The sequence below is a fragment of the Mus caroli genome, chromosome 19 (assembly GCF_900094665.2).
Source record: "Mus caroli chromosome 19, CAROLI_EIJ_v1.1, whole genome shotgun sequence".
Classification (NCBI taxonomy): domain Eukaryota; kingdom Metazoa; phylum Chordata; class Mammalia; order Rodentia; family Muridae; genus Mus; species Mus caroli.
This window is the reverse complement of record NC_034588.1, coordinates 11,246,033-11,261,756: the sequence shown is the minus strand read 5'-3', so window position 1 is coordinate 11,261,756 and position 15,724 is coordinate 11,246,033. Positions and strand designations below refer to the sequence as shown.

Here is a 15,724-nt window from a genome sequence, read left to right as displayed (position 1 = left end):
AAAAAAAATCACAGGACTTTGTTAAATAGTATTTTAAGGTCTTAATATAGTGATGTGAGTTTAAAAGCATCCCCAGAGAACTAACAGGTAGTCAGAGATCTAGTGAATTAAGTATGCTGTCTCCCTTAGTTGGTAAGACTATATCTGACTGGGATAATGGTGAATGTAAAATTCTGTGAAGCAAAACCAGAGCGAGGGAATCTTAGTGTAAAACACAAGTGGTTAATTCAAGAGTAGTCAAGCACAGAGCCTTGCTAGTTTGCTTGGACTTGTGAATTTTATTACAAGGACAAGATAAGAAATGCTAGTTATGGAATTTCAAAAACTCCCTTTCTTATAGTTTGTTGGCTTGGAAAGGAGGCTAGTGGTGTTGGAGATAGAGGAGCATAGACTCAACTGTCATATTCTCCTGCAACGTGATATATTTCTATGAGATACCATATAATACTTCTCACATTATTTTACTAAAGGGGAAACTAAGAAGCAAATGACTATAATGTGGAATTAGTACTGTTTCTTAGCAAATAGTAAATTTAACAAAATATAATTTGATATATGCTTTTATATTGGTGTGTGTTCCCTTGCATAATGACAGATATTTCTCAAGTACAAAGACTATGCCAGTTATGATGGTTTGAATAGATATGGCTTCCATAGACTCATGCATTTGATGGTTTGGTCCATAGCGAGGGGCACTATTAGGAGATGTGACCTTGTTCCAGGAGGTGTGGTCTTATTGGAAGAAATATGTCACTGTGGGGGTGAGTTTGAGCTCTTTAATGCTCAAACTATGAGAAGTGTGGCACACAGTCTATTTCTGTTACCATTAATCAAGATGTAGATTAAATTATCTTTTCTAGTATCATATCTGCTTGCATGCTGTCATGTTTTCCTCTGAAACTGTAAGCTAGCCCTGTTAAATGTTCTCCTGTATAAGAGCTACTGTGGTCATGGTATCTCTTTACAGCAATGATACCCAAACTAAGACAGAAGCTGATACCAGGAATAGGATATTACTGTGAGGAGCCTGATTGTACTTCTTTTTTGGAGGACTGTGAATTCTAGGACTTTGGAATAGAAAAGCAAAGTGGGGCTTATTTATTCCATGCTAGTAGGAACATAGAAGACAGTGATGATGAGGGTGATTTGAACTCAGGGGGCCTGGCTCAAGAAGTTTCAGAGAAGAATGTTAGTATCTGGCTGAGAGACTCTTCTTGTGATATTTTGGTGAGGAATCTGACTACTCTTTGCCTTTGTCTGAAAAGTTTTCCTGATGTTAAAGTGAAGAGTCTTAGATTAATTGCCCTGACAAAGGAAATCTTAAAACAGCCTCATATAGACTTCATCCTATTGCTACTAATGTTTCCTCATATGAGGAGTGTTTTGATGCAAAGAAGCAAGCTAAGCAAGGGAAAAAAATCAAAATGTATGGTTCCAGGAGAAAGGGGGCACCAAGGAGTAGAGTTGAGTTAAATCCCAAGTTCGAGAGGATGTCTTGTGCGCACCTGACTCGCCAGCAAGAACGACACTGCAACAGGATCCTTCTGCACACGTTTATTGGGAGAGCTTGATTGCAGGGGCAAATAGACCCCAAGCCCAGCTCTGGTGCTGCTTATATAGGCCTAGGAGAGGCATGTCTCACACCCAGATTGGTTGTGCTTAGGTTATGCTTACCACCTCATTTGTATGCCTACATCTGATTGGTTAACTTCTCTCTCATCTGATTGGTTAACTTCTCTCTCATCTAATTGGTTAATTTTGGTTAATTCTCAAAACCTCATCTTGGCAAAAAAACCTTTACTGCCTATATATGCGTGGTGGCCAGTGGAAGCCAGAGCCACCCTGCAACGGCACATGTGGCTTCCCACAGATAAGCAGAATAAAGATATTCAAAGAAATAGAGTGGTGACCTTTGGTCAAGATCCCACCCAGCATCTAAGCTTCCAGCTTGTAAAAAAGAATTAATGATAATGGTAATGATGATAATGATAGTGATAACTCATAGTGGGTGTAGTGGTACATACCTTTAATTCCACTCAGCACTCTAGAGACAAAGGCAAGCAGATATATGACTTCAAGGCCAGTGTGACTTACAGAGAAAGTTCCAGGACAGCAAAGACTAGGCAGTAAAAAATAAATATGAAAAACAGAAAACTGGTTAAGATGCAGTTAAACAAGAGGACCATGCTCTAGGGCCAGCAAGCAGCAGAACTTGGCAGTTTCAGAAATGTGATTTTGAGTTTAGAGTCAAGGATAAAAGAAAGTCCCTCTGTGACTAAGCAAAGCTGTTGAGGCCAGGTATGTGGTAGTAGTGTACCTGCATAGAGGCCCCAAGAGGCCAATGTGTGAAGCTGTAAAAGTAAAGTCTGGATTGCCTTGGAGATTGCCCAAGGGGTTAGAAATGCCAAAGACTTGAAATTCCTTTCAAGCTGGAAAGCTGCTAACAGGATGTGAAAGGAGTCCAAAAGAAAGAAGTGTATTGCAGCCAACAATGCTGAAAGTAGACAGATATCTAAAGAGTGTTCTGGCATCAGACATGGAGATGCAGAATTTGGAGTTTCTCCAACTGATTTTTTGTTTTCCTTTGGTCCAGTGTTTACTCATTATGCACCCTCCTCTACATTTTGGAAACATAATATATATCCTATTTTCTTATATGTTGGAAGTATGGGATCTCTTTTTTTAATTTTGATTTTATAAGGAATTATAGTTACGAGATTGCAAAAATCTCAGAAGAGACTATGAACATTGGATTTTTAAACATTGTTTAATTTGCTTAAACTGTGATAGATTTGAGGCCTTTTGATGCTGTACTAAATACTTTTTGTACTATGTTATGGGTATAAGCCTTTGGGGTCAGGTAGTGGAATACGGTGATTTGACTTTGTACAGTCCCCATAGACTCATGTGTTTGAATGTTTGGCATTGAGAGGTGTGGCCTTGTAGGAGTCAGAGTGGCCATGGAAGAAATGTTTCACAGTGAAGATGGATTGGAGAGCTCCCATGCTCAAGCTCCTCTCAGTTGGCAGAACGTTTATTTCTCCTGCCTTCAGATCAAGATGCAGAACTCTCATCTTTGTCCCCAGCACTATGTCTGCATACATGCGGCTAAACTTCCCATTATGATGATAACAGACTAAATTTTTGAAACTGTAGCTCCAATTATTTTATTTTATTTTCCCTTATAAGAGTTTCTGTGGTCATTGGGTCTCTTCACAGCAATATAACCCAAACCATGATACCAGTTCTTTCAGTGTGGTTATTTTCTTTAATTAATCTCCTGTTCTATGTATGCTATCTGATGATAAGGAACTTTAAGAAATCATTCATTTCAGGGAAATTTTTAATAAAAAACAAATGTACAAAATATTAGCTTAAGGTGTTTTCTCTTAGTGAGAGTGGGAATTAGGTAATCCACTTTCTCCCCAGTTTCTACTGGGTAAGTATAAACCAACTCTACTTATGGTTGAGATATATTGTATAATAAATATATGCTTATTAAAATATCTAAGCAGACAAATAAATGAATGATTTTCTTAGTATTTGGCCCATGTATAATTGCTTCTAGAATACATAAGACAAAGTAAAATGGAGTTTTAGTTATTTTAGATGTTGCTTTATTTGTATGTAAATGTGTGCTTTGCCTGCATACATATCTAGGTAACATGTTCATGCAGTTTCCACAGATGCCAGAAGACTCCCCAGAACTGGAGTTTTAGATAGTTGTGAGCTGCCATACGGATGCTGGAAATTGAACCTTAGTCCCTCTAATAACATGGAATTCTCATATTTACTGATCAATCTGCCCAGATACAAGACTCCATTTGCTTAGTTTCCAAGATGGAGAGATGAAGAAAGTAGGTCTTCAAGCTAAAAACTTTTAAAAACTGACAATGACAAAGGTCTATATTCTTCTCATCACTTATAAAACTCTAACCTATGTCATTCACAGTCGTTGTGACTACGTATACAAGATCAACACAGTAACAAATTAGTCTGTATCCCAGCACAGATTGCAGAGGGGGGTGCATGAAATTGCACTCTTAGCTGATGAGCTATTGGCAATTGACGGATGCCAGGGGAGGGAGAAAAAGGTTTTTTTCTTTTGTGTGTGTGTGTGTGTGTGTGTGTGTGTGTGTGTGTGACTGTGGGCCCTGAAAGCTAAACAATCTCCAGTAGATTATCCTACACCCCTGCACACACATGCAAAACTAAGAACAACCAGGGAGACAGAGGGAATGAAGAACATAAGGGGAACATTGGCATGGATGAAATAATGGATGAATTCGCTCAAAGCATTGTATTTATGTATGAAATTTTCAAACAATTGGTATGTACTCACTAATAAGTGGATATTAGCCAAAAAGTACAGAATTCCCAAGATACAATCCACAGAACTAAAGAAGGCTAACAATCTGAAGGGCCCAGGTGATGATGCCTCAATCCCACTTGGGAGGGAGAAGCAAGCAGTCGTAGGAGTGGGGGAGAGGGAGGGAGGGACTAGGGTGGGAAAGGTAATGGAGAGGGGAAAAGGGGAACATGATCAGGTACTGCGTGGGTGGGGGGACTAAAGTCCTCAGGGCCAGATGAAAGAAGCAAAACAGGTCAGCTTGGGAGGAGGGATGCAGGGGGACCCTCTACAATGTACCAGAGACCTGGGAGGTTAGAGACTCTCAGGACTCAAAGGGAGTGATCTCAGATGAAATGCCCTACTGAGGAAGAGGGAACTTGTAGGTCCTACCTCTCATAGAAAGACAGGGCATCAAGTGGAGGGATGGGGTTGCCATCCCACAGTCAAAAACTCTGACCTAGAATTGTTTCTGCCTGAAAGACTTCAGGGACAAAAATGGAGAAGAGCCTGAGGAAAAGGAGGTCCAGTGACAGACCGAAATTGAGATCCAGCTCAGGGGGAGGCCCCAAGGCCTGACAGGATTACTAATGCTATGATGTGCTTACAAAAACGGCTGTATCATGACTGTCCCCCAAAAGGCCCAGCAAGCAGCTGAAAGAGTGAGATACAGATTTTTAAACCCAACCAATGGACAGAAGCTGGTGACCTCTGTGGTTTAATTAGGGAAAGCTGGTAGAAGCCAAGGAGGAGGGTGACTCCATAGGAAGACTATCAGTTTCAACTAAACTAGACTCCCAGCATCTCTCAGATACTATGCCACCAACCAGGAAGCATACACCTGCTGATATGAGGCCCCCAGAGGACTGCTGGGTCTGGATTTGGTCAGGAAGATGTACCTAACTCTCAAGAGACTTGTGGCCCTAGCGAGTGGGGAATGTCTGGTAGGGTGGGGGGTGAGGTGAGGACATCCTCTTGGAAATGGGTGGGGGGAGGAAATGTGGAATAGTTGGAGGGTGGAACTAGAGGGAAATAAAGTGTGGACTAATAAAAGTCTAAAAATAAAAATCTCAAAGTAAAAGTAGTTAATGAATGGAAAGCACAGCATTAATACTTTAAGTGTAAAATTTTACTCTCTTTATGAGTATGTGTGTGTGTATACATGTATATAAATTTAAATGCATGAGTATAGATATGAGGCTTCATTAATTAGATTCTCATTGTAACAGCAGGCCTTAATGGGAAATGAGGGCATATAACCTATATAACTCAGGATCCTATGCCCTTTAAATAAGTATCTGTAGATCTTTGTGTGTGGAGTGTGAGATGAATAGATAGGCTTTGGGATCTGGAGCTGGGGGAATAGTCATCTTTTCTACTTTGTGATAGGGACCAGGTGCCTTTTTAAGAAGCCTCATAGGCAATAGATGTCTGTCCTCAGAGACCATTTTAATCACTGTATGGGGATCTCAGAGTTTTGTAGCCACAATTAGTGTCTTCTCTTAGAAGTATTTGTGTTAGACTTGGAAGCATATAATAAAAACCTGTTCTCTAACCTCTGCGTGTAATTGAACTACATTCAGGATGAAGAATGTGTTCTGGCCAGATTTAGAGTGGATTCTGGAAACAAAGAAAAGAGTCTTTGGTAAGGCAGATGTCCAGAAGGATCTCAGTAGTTATTGTAGAAAGACACTGTCAAGGCATTAGTATGTTTCAATTGATTAATATGGTGTGTGTGTGTATGTGTGTGTGTGTGTGTGTGTGTGTGTGTGTGAATTTGAATGAAAGGGACATTGAGGAGCTAAAAATTTCTTAGGTAACTAATAGTGTGGAAGATCAACAAAAGTCAGCAAACCTCTTGCTGCTTAAGGCAGTGTTGCCCCCAAAATACCCTTAAGATAATTCTCCATCTAGGTCAATGGAGAAAAATGACCTTATTTAGGCTAAGGAAAAGTAATGGATAAAGAAAAAAGAGGATCAGTAGGTAAAACTAAATTTGATCAAATTACCTGTTTCTCTTGATTGATATCCAACCTAATAACTTGAAGCAAATTTCTTTATCATTCTTCCCAGTATCTTAGTTCAGCACTGGCCTAACTACCAAAGATTTAGGTTTTAATGTTCAATACCTTGTCTGCCCTGCTTCACTGTGATTCAGCCAATGACAATTTGTTCTGTATTTTTAAAGCCGCCACCATTACTTTTGTTAAGTAACAGCTGTTGAAAGAAATGAAGAAATCTTGTGAAATCAGTATCAAGGTAAGCAATTTCTATGATGTGTACAGCTTTGTACTCGATGGCAATTAGATTGCTTTGTAGCTGTGCTGTCTTGAGCTTATAACTTAAATATGGTCTCAGTTGCCTCATCCATAGAAAGAAGAAAATTCATTTATACAGGGGCTATGAGAACAAGATGAATACATGTCATGAAGAGTACAGTATATCAATTTTTTATTATTGTTAATACTATTCTTGTAAAAAGCTATTTTTATAAAAATCAGCAATTTCTTTCTGTTAAGTAGAACATTTTAAATTTAGAAATATAAGTATAAAACCTAGAAAGAATTTATGAAAACCATTGTTTTTTTAGGTGTATTCAATTCAATTCTCATGTTTAGGGTGTGTTCTTATTTTGCAACTGGAATATAACCACAATGTTGTTCTTGTTTTGTAAGATGTTTCATATCTTCTTTAATAACTTCATTTAATAAAACATATTAAGCCCTTACTGAGTGCTTAACCTGCAGGGGACATTCACTGTCTGGAGAAGGAATAATGAAGGTATCCCTGGAAAACCTGTGATCCATCTAGCCGTTATTATATGGTAATATTTGCAGTGGGGAGGACTCTGGAGACAGAAAAAGGTAAGGTCTTCTAGGCAGAAGTGATGTTCTGCCTGAAGCACAGAGTCATCAGAGAATGGAAGACTTATCAATGCTGCCAATAATTTAGTATATCTGGAGAAACTGTGGGGGAATGAGTTGTCACTAAATGTGTTAGGACTGGTAAGTAAATAGGCATATAAGAAAATAACTAGGGGTATTATTATAGATAGTCCCAATATATTGAAGGGGCTAAGTAATACCCTGTCCTTAACAGGTTTCCATAGATAGATTTTGTTCAAAGGGATAAACAATGATCAAATTAAATTTTTATAAACAACAAGATTTTAATAGATATCTGAATTCATAGAATTGGCACTAGTTGGTAAAATGTTAATCTTACTCAGGAAGAAAGAAGAACTGTTAGTTCCATGGCTGTTGATTTAACCCAGATGAGAGATGAAGAAGGCAGAAAATAAGGGACACGTTATGATCAACCATGAAAAAGAAGTCCAGAGTCCTGAGACGGTCAAATGCATGGTAGGAAAATGACCATAAATCAGCTGTATGAACTCTGGTTGAATCACATGACTCACAGCTACTTTGCATTTCAAATGGGATTACACACTCTCTTGGTCTGCATGCATTCACATGTTTTTTTTTTTTTTTTCTTTTTTCCACTCAATATCCTAGGATGACTACTACAGAACTCTCTTGAAGGCAGGAATTAGGACCCATCATTTAAGAAATCCTCTCTGTAGTACCTGTATTTGTTCCTTATGTTCAAAAGTATACACTGTTCTTTCAGGGGCATCCGAAGTTCATCATCCTGCCTTGTTTCTTTTGCTCTCTTAAGTACCACTGGCTTCATGGCTAAGGTGAACCTCACTTTGGTGACAGAGTTCCTCCTCATAGCATTCACTGAGCATCCTGAATGGGGGCTCCCTCTTTTCCACCTGTTTTTATTTATCTATCTCTTCACTTTGCTAGGGAACTCAGGCATGATTGTTTTGATCCGCATGGATCGCAGGCTCCACACCCCAATGTACTTCCTTCTAAGCCACCTCTCTTTCATGGATATCTGTTACTCCTCTGTCACTGTTCCCCAGACAATGGCTGTGCTGTTGGAGCATGGGGCAGCTTTATCCTATGCACGCTGTGTTGCTCAGTTTTTCCTGTTTACTTTTTTTGGATCCATCGATTGCTACCTCTTGGCTCTCATGGCCTACGACCGCTATGTGGCCGTGTGCCAGCCTTTGCTTTATGTTACCATTATGACACAGAAAGCCCTTCTAAGTTTTGTGGCTGGGGCTTACATTGCTGGCCTCCTCAGTGCCTTGGTGAGGACAATCTCAGCATTCACCCTCTCTTTTTGTGGAAACAATGAGATCGACTTTATCTTTTGTGACCTTCCTCCTCTGTTAAAGCTGACCTGTGGTGAGAGCTATATCCAGGAATTGGTGATTATTGTATTTGCCATTTTTGTCATCCCTGCTTGCATGGTGGTGATTTTGGTTTCCTACCTGTTCATCATTGTGGCCATTCTGAGGATCCCTTCAGCAGGAGGCCGGGCCAAGACCTTCTCAACATGTGCCTCCCACCTCACCGCAGTGTCACTCTTCTTTGGCACTCTCATTTTCATGTACCTGAGAGATAACTCTGGTCAGGCCTCAGAAAAGGATCGAGTTGTGTCTGTGTTCTACACAACAGTAATCCCCATGTTGAATCCCCTCATCTACAGCTTGAGGAACAAGGAAGTGAAGGAAGCACTAAAAAATTTTCTCAATAGAGTGAAGACTTCCTAACCTCTTCCCTCCTTGCGAATCTCAAGAAGAATCTATTCTCAAATGCTAGCAATGTAGGACTTCTTTATTTACACTATGCTCAATATTTAAATGTGGATATCATTCTACATGGTTTTATAAAAAATAAGAATGTTTACCTCCAGGAAGAGACAAGAAGTAATGGAAACTTCAGCTGGAGAAGAGATTTGAGTATGGACTATGGCTCTCAGGACTCGTGCAATCTAAATGTGGCAGGGCTCACTGATCTCTGAGATAATAGAACAAGATTATAATTTTTGCAAAATTTTCCAAAAAAGGAAGTTTTGAAAATATTATTTAGTCAACTCCTTATACTCAATAGATTCTATCCATTTTAATATTTTTATATGTAGTTCATTAAAATTCTGATCACTTTATTAATATACCAATTTATCAATGTGTTTATCAAACTGTGATATGTTTTATTATAACTTGCAGAAAAAAACATTAAAACACAATCACTATGATCCTCAAAATCATGTTTTTATTTGAGATTCAAAATTTAGAATGTACTTATATTTTATTTAAATTTTAAATAAAAACCTTTTGAGACATTCTGCTATGTAGTCTACTTTGACTTCAAACTCCATGTAGGGGAGATCTTGAATTCTTTTTTTTATTAGATATTTTCTTCATTTACATTTCAAATGCTACCCCGAAAGTCCCCTATGCCCTCCCTCAGCCCTGCTCCCCAACCCACCCACTCCGGGTGCCTGGCCCTAGCATTCCCCTGTACTGGGGCATATGGAGATCTTGAATTCTTGATCTTCCTTTCTTTAGCTTATGATTACTGTGATTAAAGTTTCCTGCTACTTGCTAGGTTTATGCAATTTTCAGTATCAAACCTGATAGGACTTAGCACTTTCTAGGAAGACAATATCCTAACCAAATGAGTTGTTTCCTAGCCTTACATGACATTTTAAAAATATTTTACTTATCTATTTATTATGTATTGATATCTATGTGTGTGCATACACATAGGTGTTCATGTGCCTGCATATGTGTGTATGTGTGTGTGTGTGCATGTGCGTGCATATGTGTGTGTGTGTGTGTGTGTGTGTGTGTGTGTGTGTAAGTAAGTCAAAAGGGGCTATCAGGTGACCTCCTCTATCATTCTCTGCCTATTTGTTTGAGATGGAATCTTTCATTGAACCCAAGTTTGCTGTTTCTGGGTTAGACTGGAAGCCAGAAAACCCCAGTGACTTTCTTTTCTTTTATCCTTGAAGGTGGGACTGCAGCACTTATGGAACTCCAGGCTTGCTATATGGGTGATAATGCCAAATGATTTTTATGATTGTGCCAAAAAGAATCCTCAACACTGAACCATCTCTCCGTCATCACAATTTATTTTTAATTATTTAATTATTTTTAGTTACTAAATTATGATAGTTTAATAGACTAATTAATGAAGCTGAACTATTCAAACTATTTTTCAGATCCTGGTAGGCTTTTGGTTTTGTTTTGTTTTGTTTTTATTCTTGCTATTGTGTTTGGTTTTGTTTGTTTGTTTGTTTGCTATGATGGTGCCTTACTAAAATCTCTAAATAAAATCTGCAATAGCATTCTTGGTGAGCACACTGTGTCACTCAAAATAGGTCCTGATCCTTTTTCAATCCATCTACTGTAGACCCTCCTGTTCTGTTCTGTTTTATGTTTTGGAATCCTTTGATGGAACTGTATGTCTCCATTGCCCCTGATGATGTTCCTTGTATCTATACCACAGACTCAGATCCTATTCTTTCAATTTCTGTCTTGTATGAAGGTAGGCTGATCCTAGTTAGTCCTGAGGCTCAGAGCCTTGCAATACGGCAGCCTGTACTCAGTACCACATAAAGCCTACCGACTCTGGATCTTCCTTAATTAATCTTCTTAATCTGAGTCAAGATTTCTTGACTCAGTTAAGCCCAAATAATTGAAAGAGAACAGATCACACTGAGTCATCTTTGTTTACCTTTGTTTTGATTATAACTCCAAAACTTTTAGTCCATGGAATAAAGTAAACAATACTGTGCTTATACAAGTGTTGTATAGTATAAGATTCAAGGAGAGATGAGTAATTTAAATGCAGCCTGCCTAAAATAATATGTACATAAGGACCTCGGGATCTCTGAGTGGATGAAGTAGTTTTGTACATGGGGAAGGGTGGGGATGTGGTGTACAAGGTTACTTAACTTCAGACCACACATCCAAATTCTCAAAAGTTTCTAGAATATACAAATTTAAAAGTATACATTCTAATACTTATAAGTACTATAAAATCATTACATTCCTTTCAGAAGTGTTTTGTTGAATATCAAATGGAGAACAAAAATGGGTGATTAATTTGTAGTTCACATGTAGGTGTATTATATATGGGAAAAGCATTAAAGAATGATTAAAAATATTAATTTATTTTACATAAAAATTCTGTGGGTAGAAATTGACAGTATTTAGTTCTTACAAATAAAATCAGTATGCTATAAAGTTACTTGCTCTAAGAATTTTTTGGAAAGCAAAGAGTATGTAGGTGGACAGAAAGAACAAAGGGAATTGATATTCAGGCTTAATGAAACAAGTTCATATTTTCTGGTCTTTGGCTAAATGCTAAATAGGAAATTAAGGTGTCAATTCAAGAATAAAAGCTAAAAGATGAAGCTGTGGGAACTTGGCCTACCATGTGATTTTTCTTGTTTTACATTTGTACACATTGACTGTTAAATATAATGAATTCCTTTATTATACAATGTGTTTGGATGTATTATCTGTATCTTGACCTTTTATTCTCCTTTCATTTAACCTCCTGTTTCTTTTCCTATCTCAACCAATCTGTATTTCATGTATTTCTTTCAAAAATTATTCCTGCATAGGAGAGAGAAATAGCCACTACTTTCATTTCTAAAGCTGAATTGTTTCATGTTACATGATGATCTCCATTTTCAACCATTTTCCAGAAAGTGATATGATATAATTCCCTTTTAATGTCTGGAAAATATTCCAATATGCATATATACCACAAATAGCACACATTCCTCATATATTACTACTGCTATCAGCTTGGTCCATAACTTAGAAATTATGAATAATGATACAATGAACAAGAGATTATATATATTTCTGTTGTACTATTATATGTACTTTTTGAAAAAATACACAAAAGTACTATAGTTGGATTGTGTAATATGTCTATTTTTGTTTCTAATATTAATAAAAACTAGTTTGAATTAGCCTGCCCAGTAATGTTGTTTGGCATCTATTATATTTTTGCTGATTCTTCTCCAATCTTCTCCACCCAGTCCACAAGTGCCTTCCTACTATCTGTGATCTTTCATGTTTCCATCTGAACTTTAGGAGTATTTTTCTTGTTCCTTGAAAATTTTGAGGAGATTGTATTATATCTGCAGAATACCTTTGGTTATAAGGACAAGAGATAAATCCTTGTTGCTTTAAGCCATTCAGATTTTATATGATTTATTTCAGTGGTATAGCTTGATATAACTCATCTAAAACATATAGTCTTTTGGGAGATGTTAAAAAATGGATGAGGACTTTGAGAGATTGTCTAGGACATGCTTCTGATATTTATGAAAAATAGTTTTTAAAAATTTATTCTTCTTTCATAAAAGGCATTCTGACTACAGTTTCCCCTCCCTCCACTCTTTTCTGTTCCCCAATACATCCGCTCTCACCCAGATCCACGTCTCTGACTCTTCATTTTTCTTTAGAAAAGAGTAATTCCTTACACCAGAATATCAACTATACAATAATTTTTCATTATTTCTTTTACCTTGTATAATTTAGCATATCATTTGTGATACATGAAAACTTAAACACATTATGTAGACTTTTATGCATGACTTTTATTATTTTACATGTATTTTTATTAATCATTTTATTTACATTTCAAATGTCCCCCTTCCCAGTCTCCCTTCCACAACCTCCCCACCCTTCCCCCTCCCTTTGCCTCTACAAAGATGCTCTCCCACCCATCTACCCATTCCTGCTTCACACATCTAGCATTCCCCATCGTTGGGACAAGACTGCACAGTGCCTCTCTTACCATTGATGGCAGATGAGGCCATCCTCTGCTACATATGTAGTGGGAGCCATGGACCCACTCATGTATACTCTTCTGTTGGTGGTTTAGTTCATGGGCACTCTGAGGTGTCCAGTTAGTTGATATTTTTGTTCTTCCTATTGAGTTGCAATTCCCTTCAGCTTCTTCAGTCCTTCCCCTAACTCTCCCTATGGTTTGCAGTGAGTATTTCCATCTGTCTTAGGTGCTGGCAGAGCCCCACAGAGGACAGCTATACCAGGGTCCTATCTGCAAGCACTTCTTGGTCACGGTTTGGTGTCTGTGGATAGAATGGATCACATGGTGGGGCAATCTGTGAATTTCCTTCAGTTTCTGCTCCCTTGGTTTGTCCTTGCATTTCCTTTAGACAGGGACAATTCAGGGTTAAAAATTTGAGATGGTTGGGTAGCCACATCACTCAACTGGGGACCATATCTATCTACTGGAGGTGGTATCCAGGTTCTATATCCCATCTGTTGTGTATTTCAGATAGTGTCATCCCCATAGGTCCTGGGAGCCTCTTACATCCCTGGCTTCTGGAACTTTCTAGTGGTTCCTCCCTTCCATTCCCTTTTCCCCTACTGTTAAATATTTCTATTTGTTCTTCTGGCTCTCTGGACTTCTCTCCTGTCTCTTCCCATACTTGGTCCTGCCCTTCAATTTTTTATCTCTCCCACTTTCTCCACCCCATCTTTCTCCCTCTCTCCCTTTGTCTCCCATAATTATTTTGTTCCCTCTTCTAAATAGGATAGAAGCATCTGCACTTTGGCCTTCCTGTTAAGCTTCTCATGATCTGTGGGTTGTATCATGGGTATTCTAAGCTTTTGGGCTAATAATATCCACTTGTCAGTGAGTACATATCATTTATGTCCTTTGGGGTCTGGATTATCTCACTCAGAATGATATTTTCTAGTTTCATTCAATTGCCTATAAAATTCATGAAGTAATTGTTTTTAATAGCTGAGTAGTATTTCTTTGTGTAAATGTACCACACCATCTATATACATTCTCTTTCTATCTCTGTGAAGAATTGAGTTGGAATTTTGATAGGGATTGCATTGAATCTGTAGATTGCTTTTGGTAAGATGATTCTTTTTACTATATTAATCCTGATCCATGAGCATGGGAGATCTTAACATCTTCTGCAGTCTTTTTGATTTCTTTCTTCAGAGGCTTGTTGTTCTTGTTATAGTGATCTTTTACTTGCTTTCATAGAGTTATACAAGGTATTTTATATTATTTGTTACTATTGTGATGGGTATTGTTTCTCTAATTCCTTTCTCAGTGCATTTAACTTTTGTGTAAAGGAGGGTTATGGATTTGTTTGAGTTAATTTTATATCTAGACAGCTTGCTGAAGTTTTTTTTTCTTTTTAGATGTAGGATTTCTCTTGTAGATATTTGGTGTAGCTTATGTATACTATCATTTCATTTGCAAATAGTGATACCTTGACTGCTTCTTTTCCAATTTGTATGCCTTTGATCTCCTTTTGTTGTCTAATTGCTCTAGCTAGAACTCTGAGTACTCTCTTGAATAAACACTGAGAGAGTGGCCAGCTTTGCCTTGTCCATAATTTTTGTGGGATTGTTTCAAGTTTCACTCCATTTAATTTGATGTTGGCTCTTGTTTTTTTGTTTGTTTGTTTGCTTGTTTGTTTTGTTTGTATATTGCTTTTATTATGTTTAGGAATGTACCCTGAATTCCTGATCTTTCCAAGAATTTTAACATGAAGGGGTGCTGTATTTGTCAAACACTTTTCAGTATCTAATGAGATGATAATGTCAATTTTTTCTTTGAGTTTGTTTATAATGGATTATGTTGATGGATTTCTGTATATTGATCTATCCTTGCATCCCTGGGATGAAGCCTACTTGATTGTGTTGAATGATGGTTTTTGATGTATTCTTGGACTCAATTTACTAGAATTTTATTGAGTATTTTGCCTTAATATTTATAAGCACAATTGTTCTTAAGTTCTCTTTCTTTGTTGGGTCTTTGTGTGGTTTAGGAATCAATGTATCTGTGGCTTGCTAGAATAAATTAGGTAATATTCTTTATATTTCTATTTTGGGGAGTTTGAGAAGTATTGATATTAGATCTGTTTTGAAGGTTTGATAAATTTCAGTGCTAAAACAAATCTGGCCCGTTTTAAAAAAATTTTATTATTATTTTTTTATTTTATTGAATGCTTCTATTTCCGTAGGGGTTATGGAAATGTTTAGATAATTTATCTGGTCCTGATTTAACTTTGGTACCTTGTATTTGTCTAGAAAAAAATATCCATTTCATCTAGATTTTCCAATTTTGTTGATTTTAGGCCTTTGTAGTAGGATCTAATGATTTTTTGAATTTCCAAGTTTCTGTTGTTAGGTCCTCCTTTTCATTTCTGATTTGTTAATTTGGATACTCTCTCTATGCCCTTCAATTAATTTTGCTAAGGGTTTATCATTTTGTTTATTTTCTCAAAGAACCAGTTCTTAGTTTTGTCAATCCTTTGTATAGCTCTCTTTGTTTCTAATTGGTTGATTTCAGCCCCATGTTTGATTATTTCCTGCTATCTACTCCTCTTGGGTGTGTTTGCCACCGACTCTTCTTCTTCTTCTTCTTCTTCTTCTTCTTCTTCTTCTTCTTCTTCTTCTTCTTCTTCTTCTTCTTCTTCTTCTTCTTCTTCTTCTTCTTC

At 37.5% G+C, this 15,724-nt stretch overlaps 1 protein-coding gene across 1 annotated transcript; it reads left to right on the top strand.

Moving 5' to 3' along the window:
• Positions 1-7,980: 7,980 nt before the first annotated feature.
• On the top strand, positions 7,981-8,993 carry LOC110285862 (olfactory receptor 9Q1-like). The gene has a single exon (XM_021152323.1). The coding sequence runs from the start codon at positions 8,040-8,042 to the stop codon at positions 8,973-8,975; it is 936 nt and encodes a 311-aa protein (XP_021007982.1). The 5' UTR covers positions 7,981-8,039; the 3' UTR covers positions 8,976-8,993.
• Positions 8,994-15,724: the final 6,731 nt, after the last annotated feature.

Coding starts and splice junctions, on each gene's coding strand:
- LOC110285862 (XM_021152323.1), top strand. CDS start 8,040: ATGGCTAAGGTGAACCTCACTTTGGTGACAGAGTTCCTCCTCATAGCA.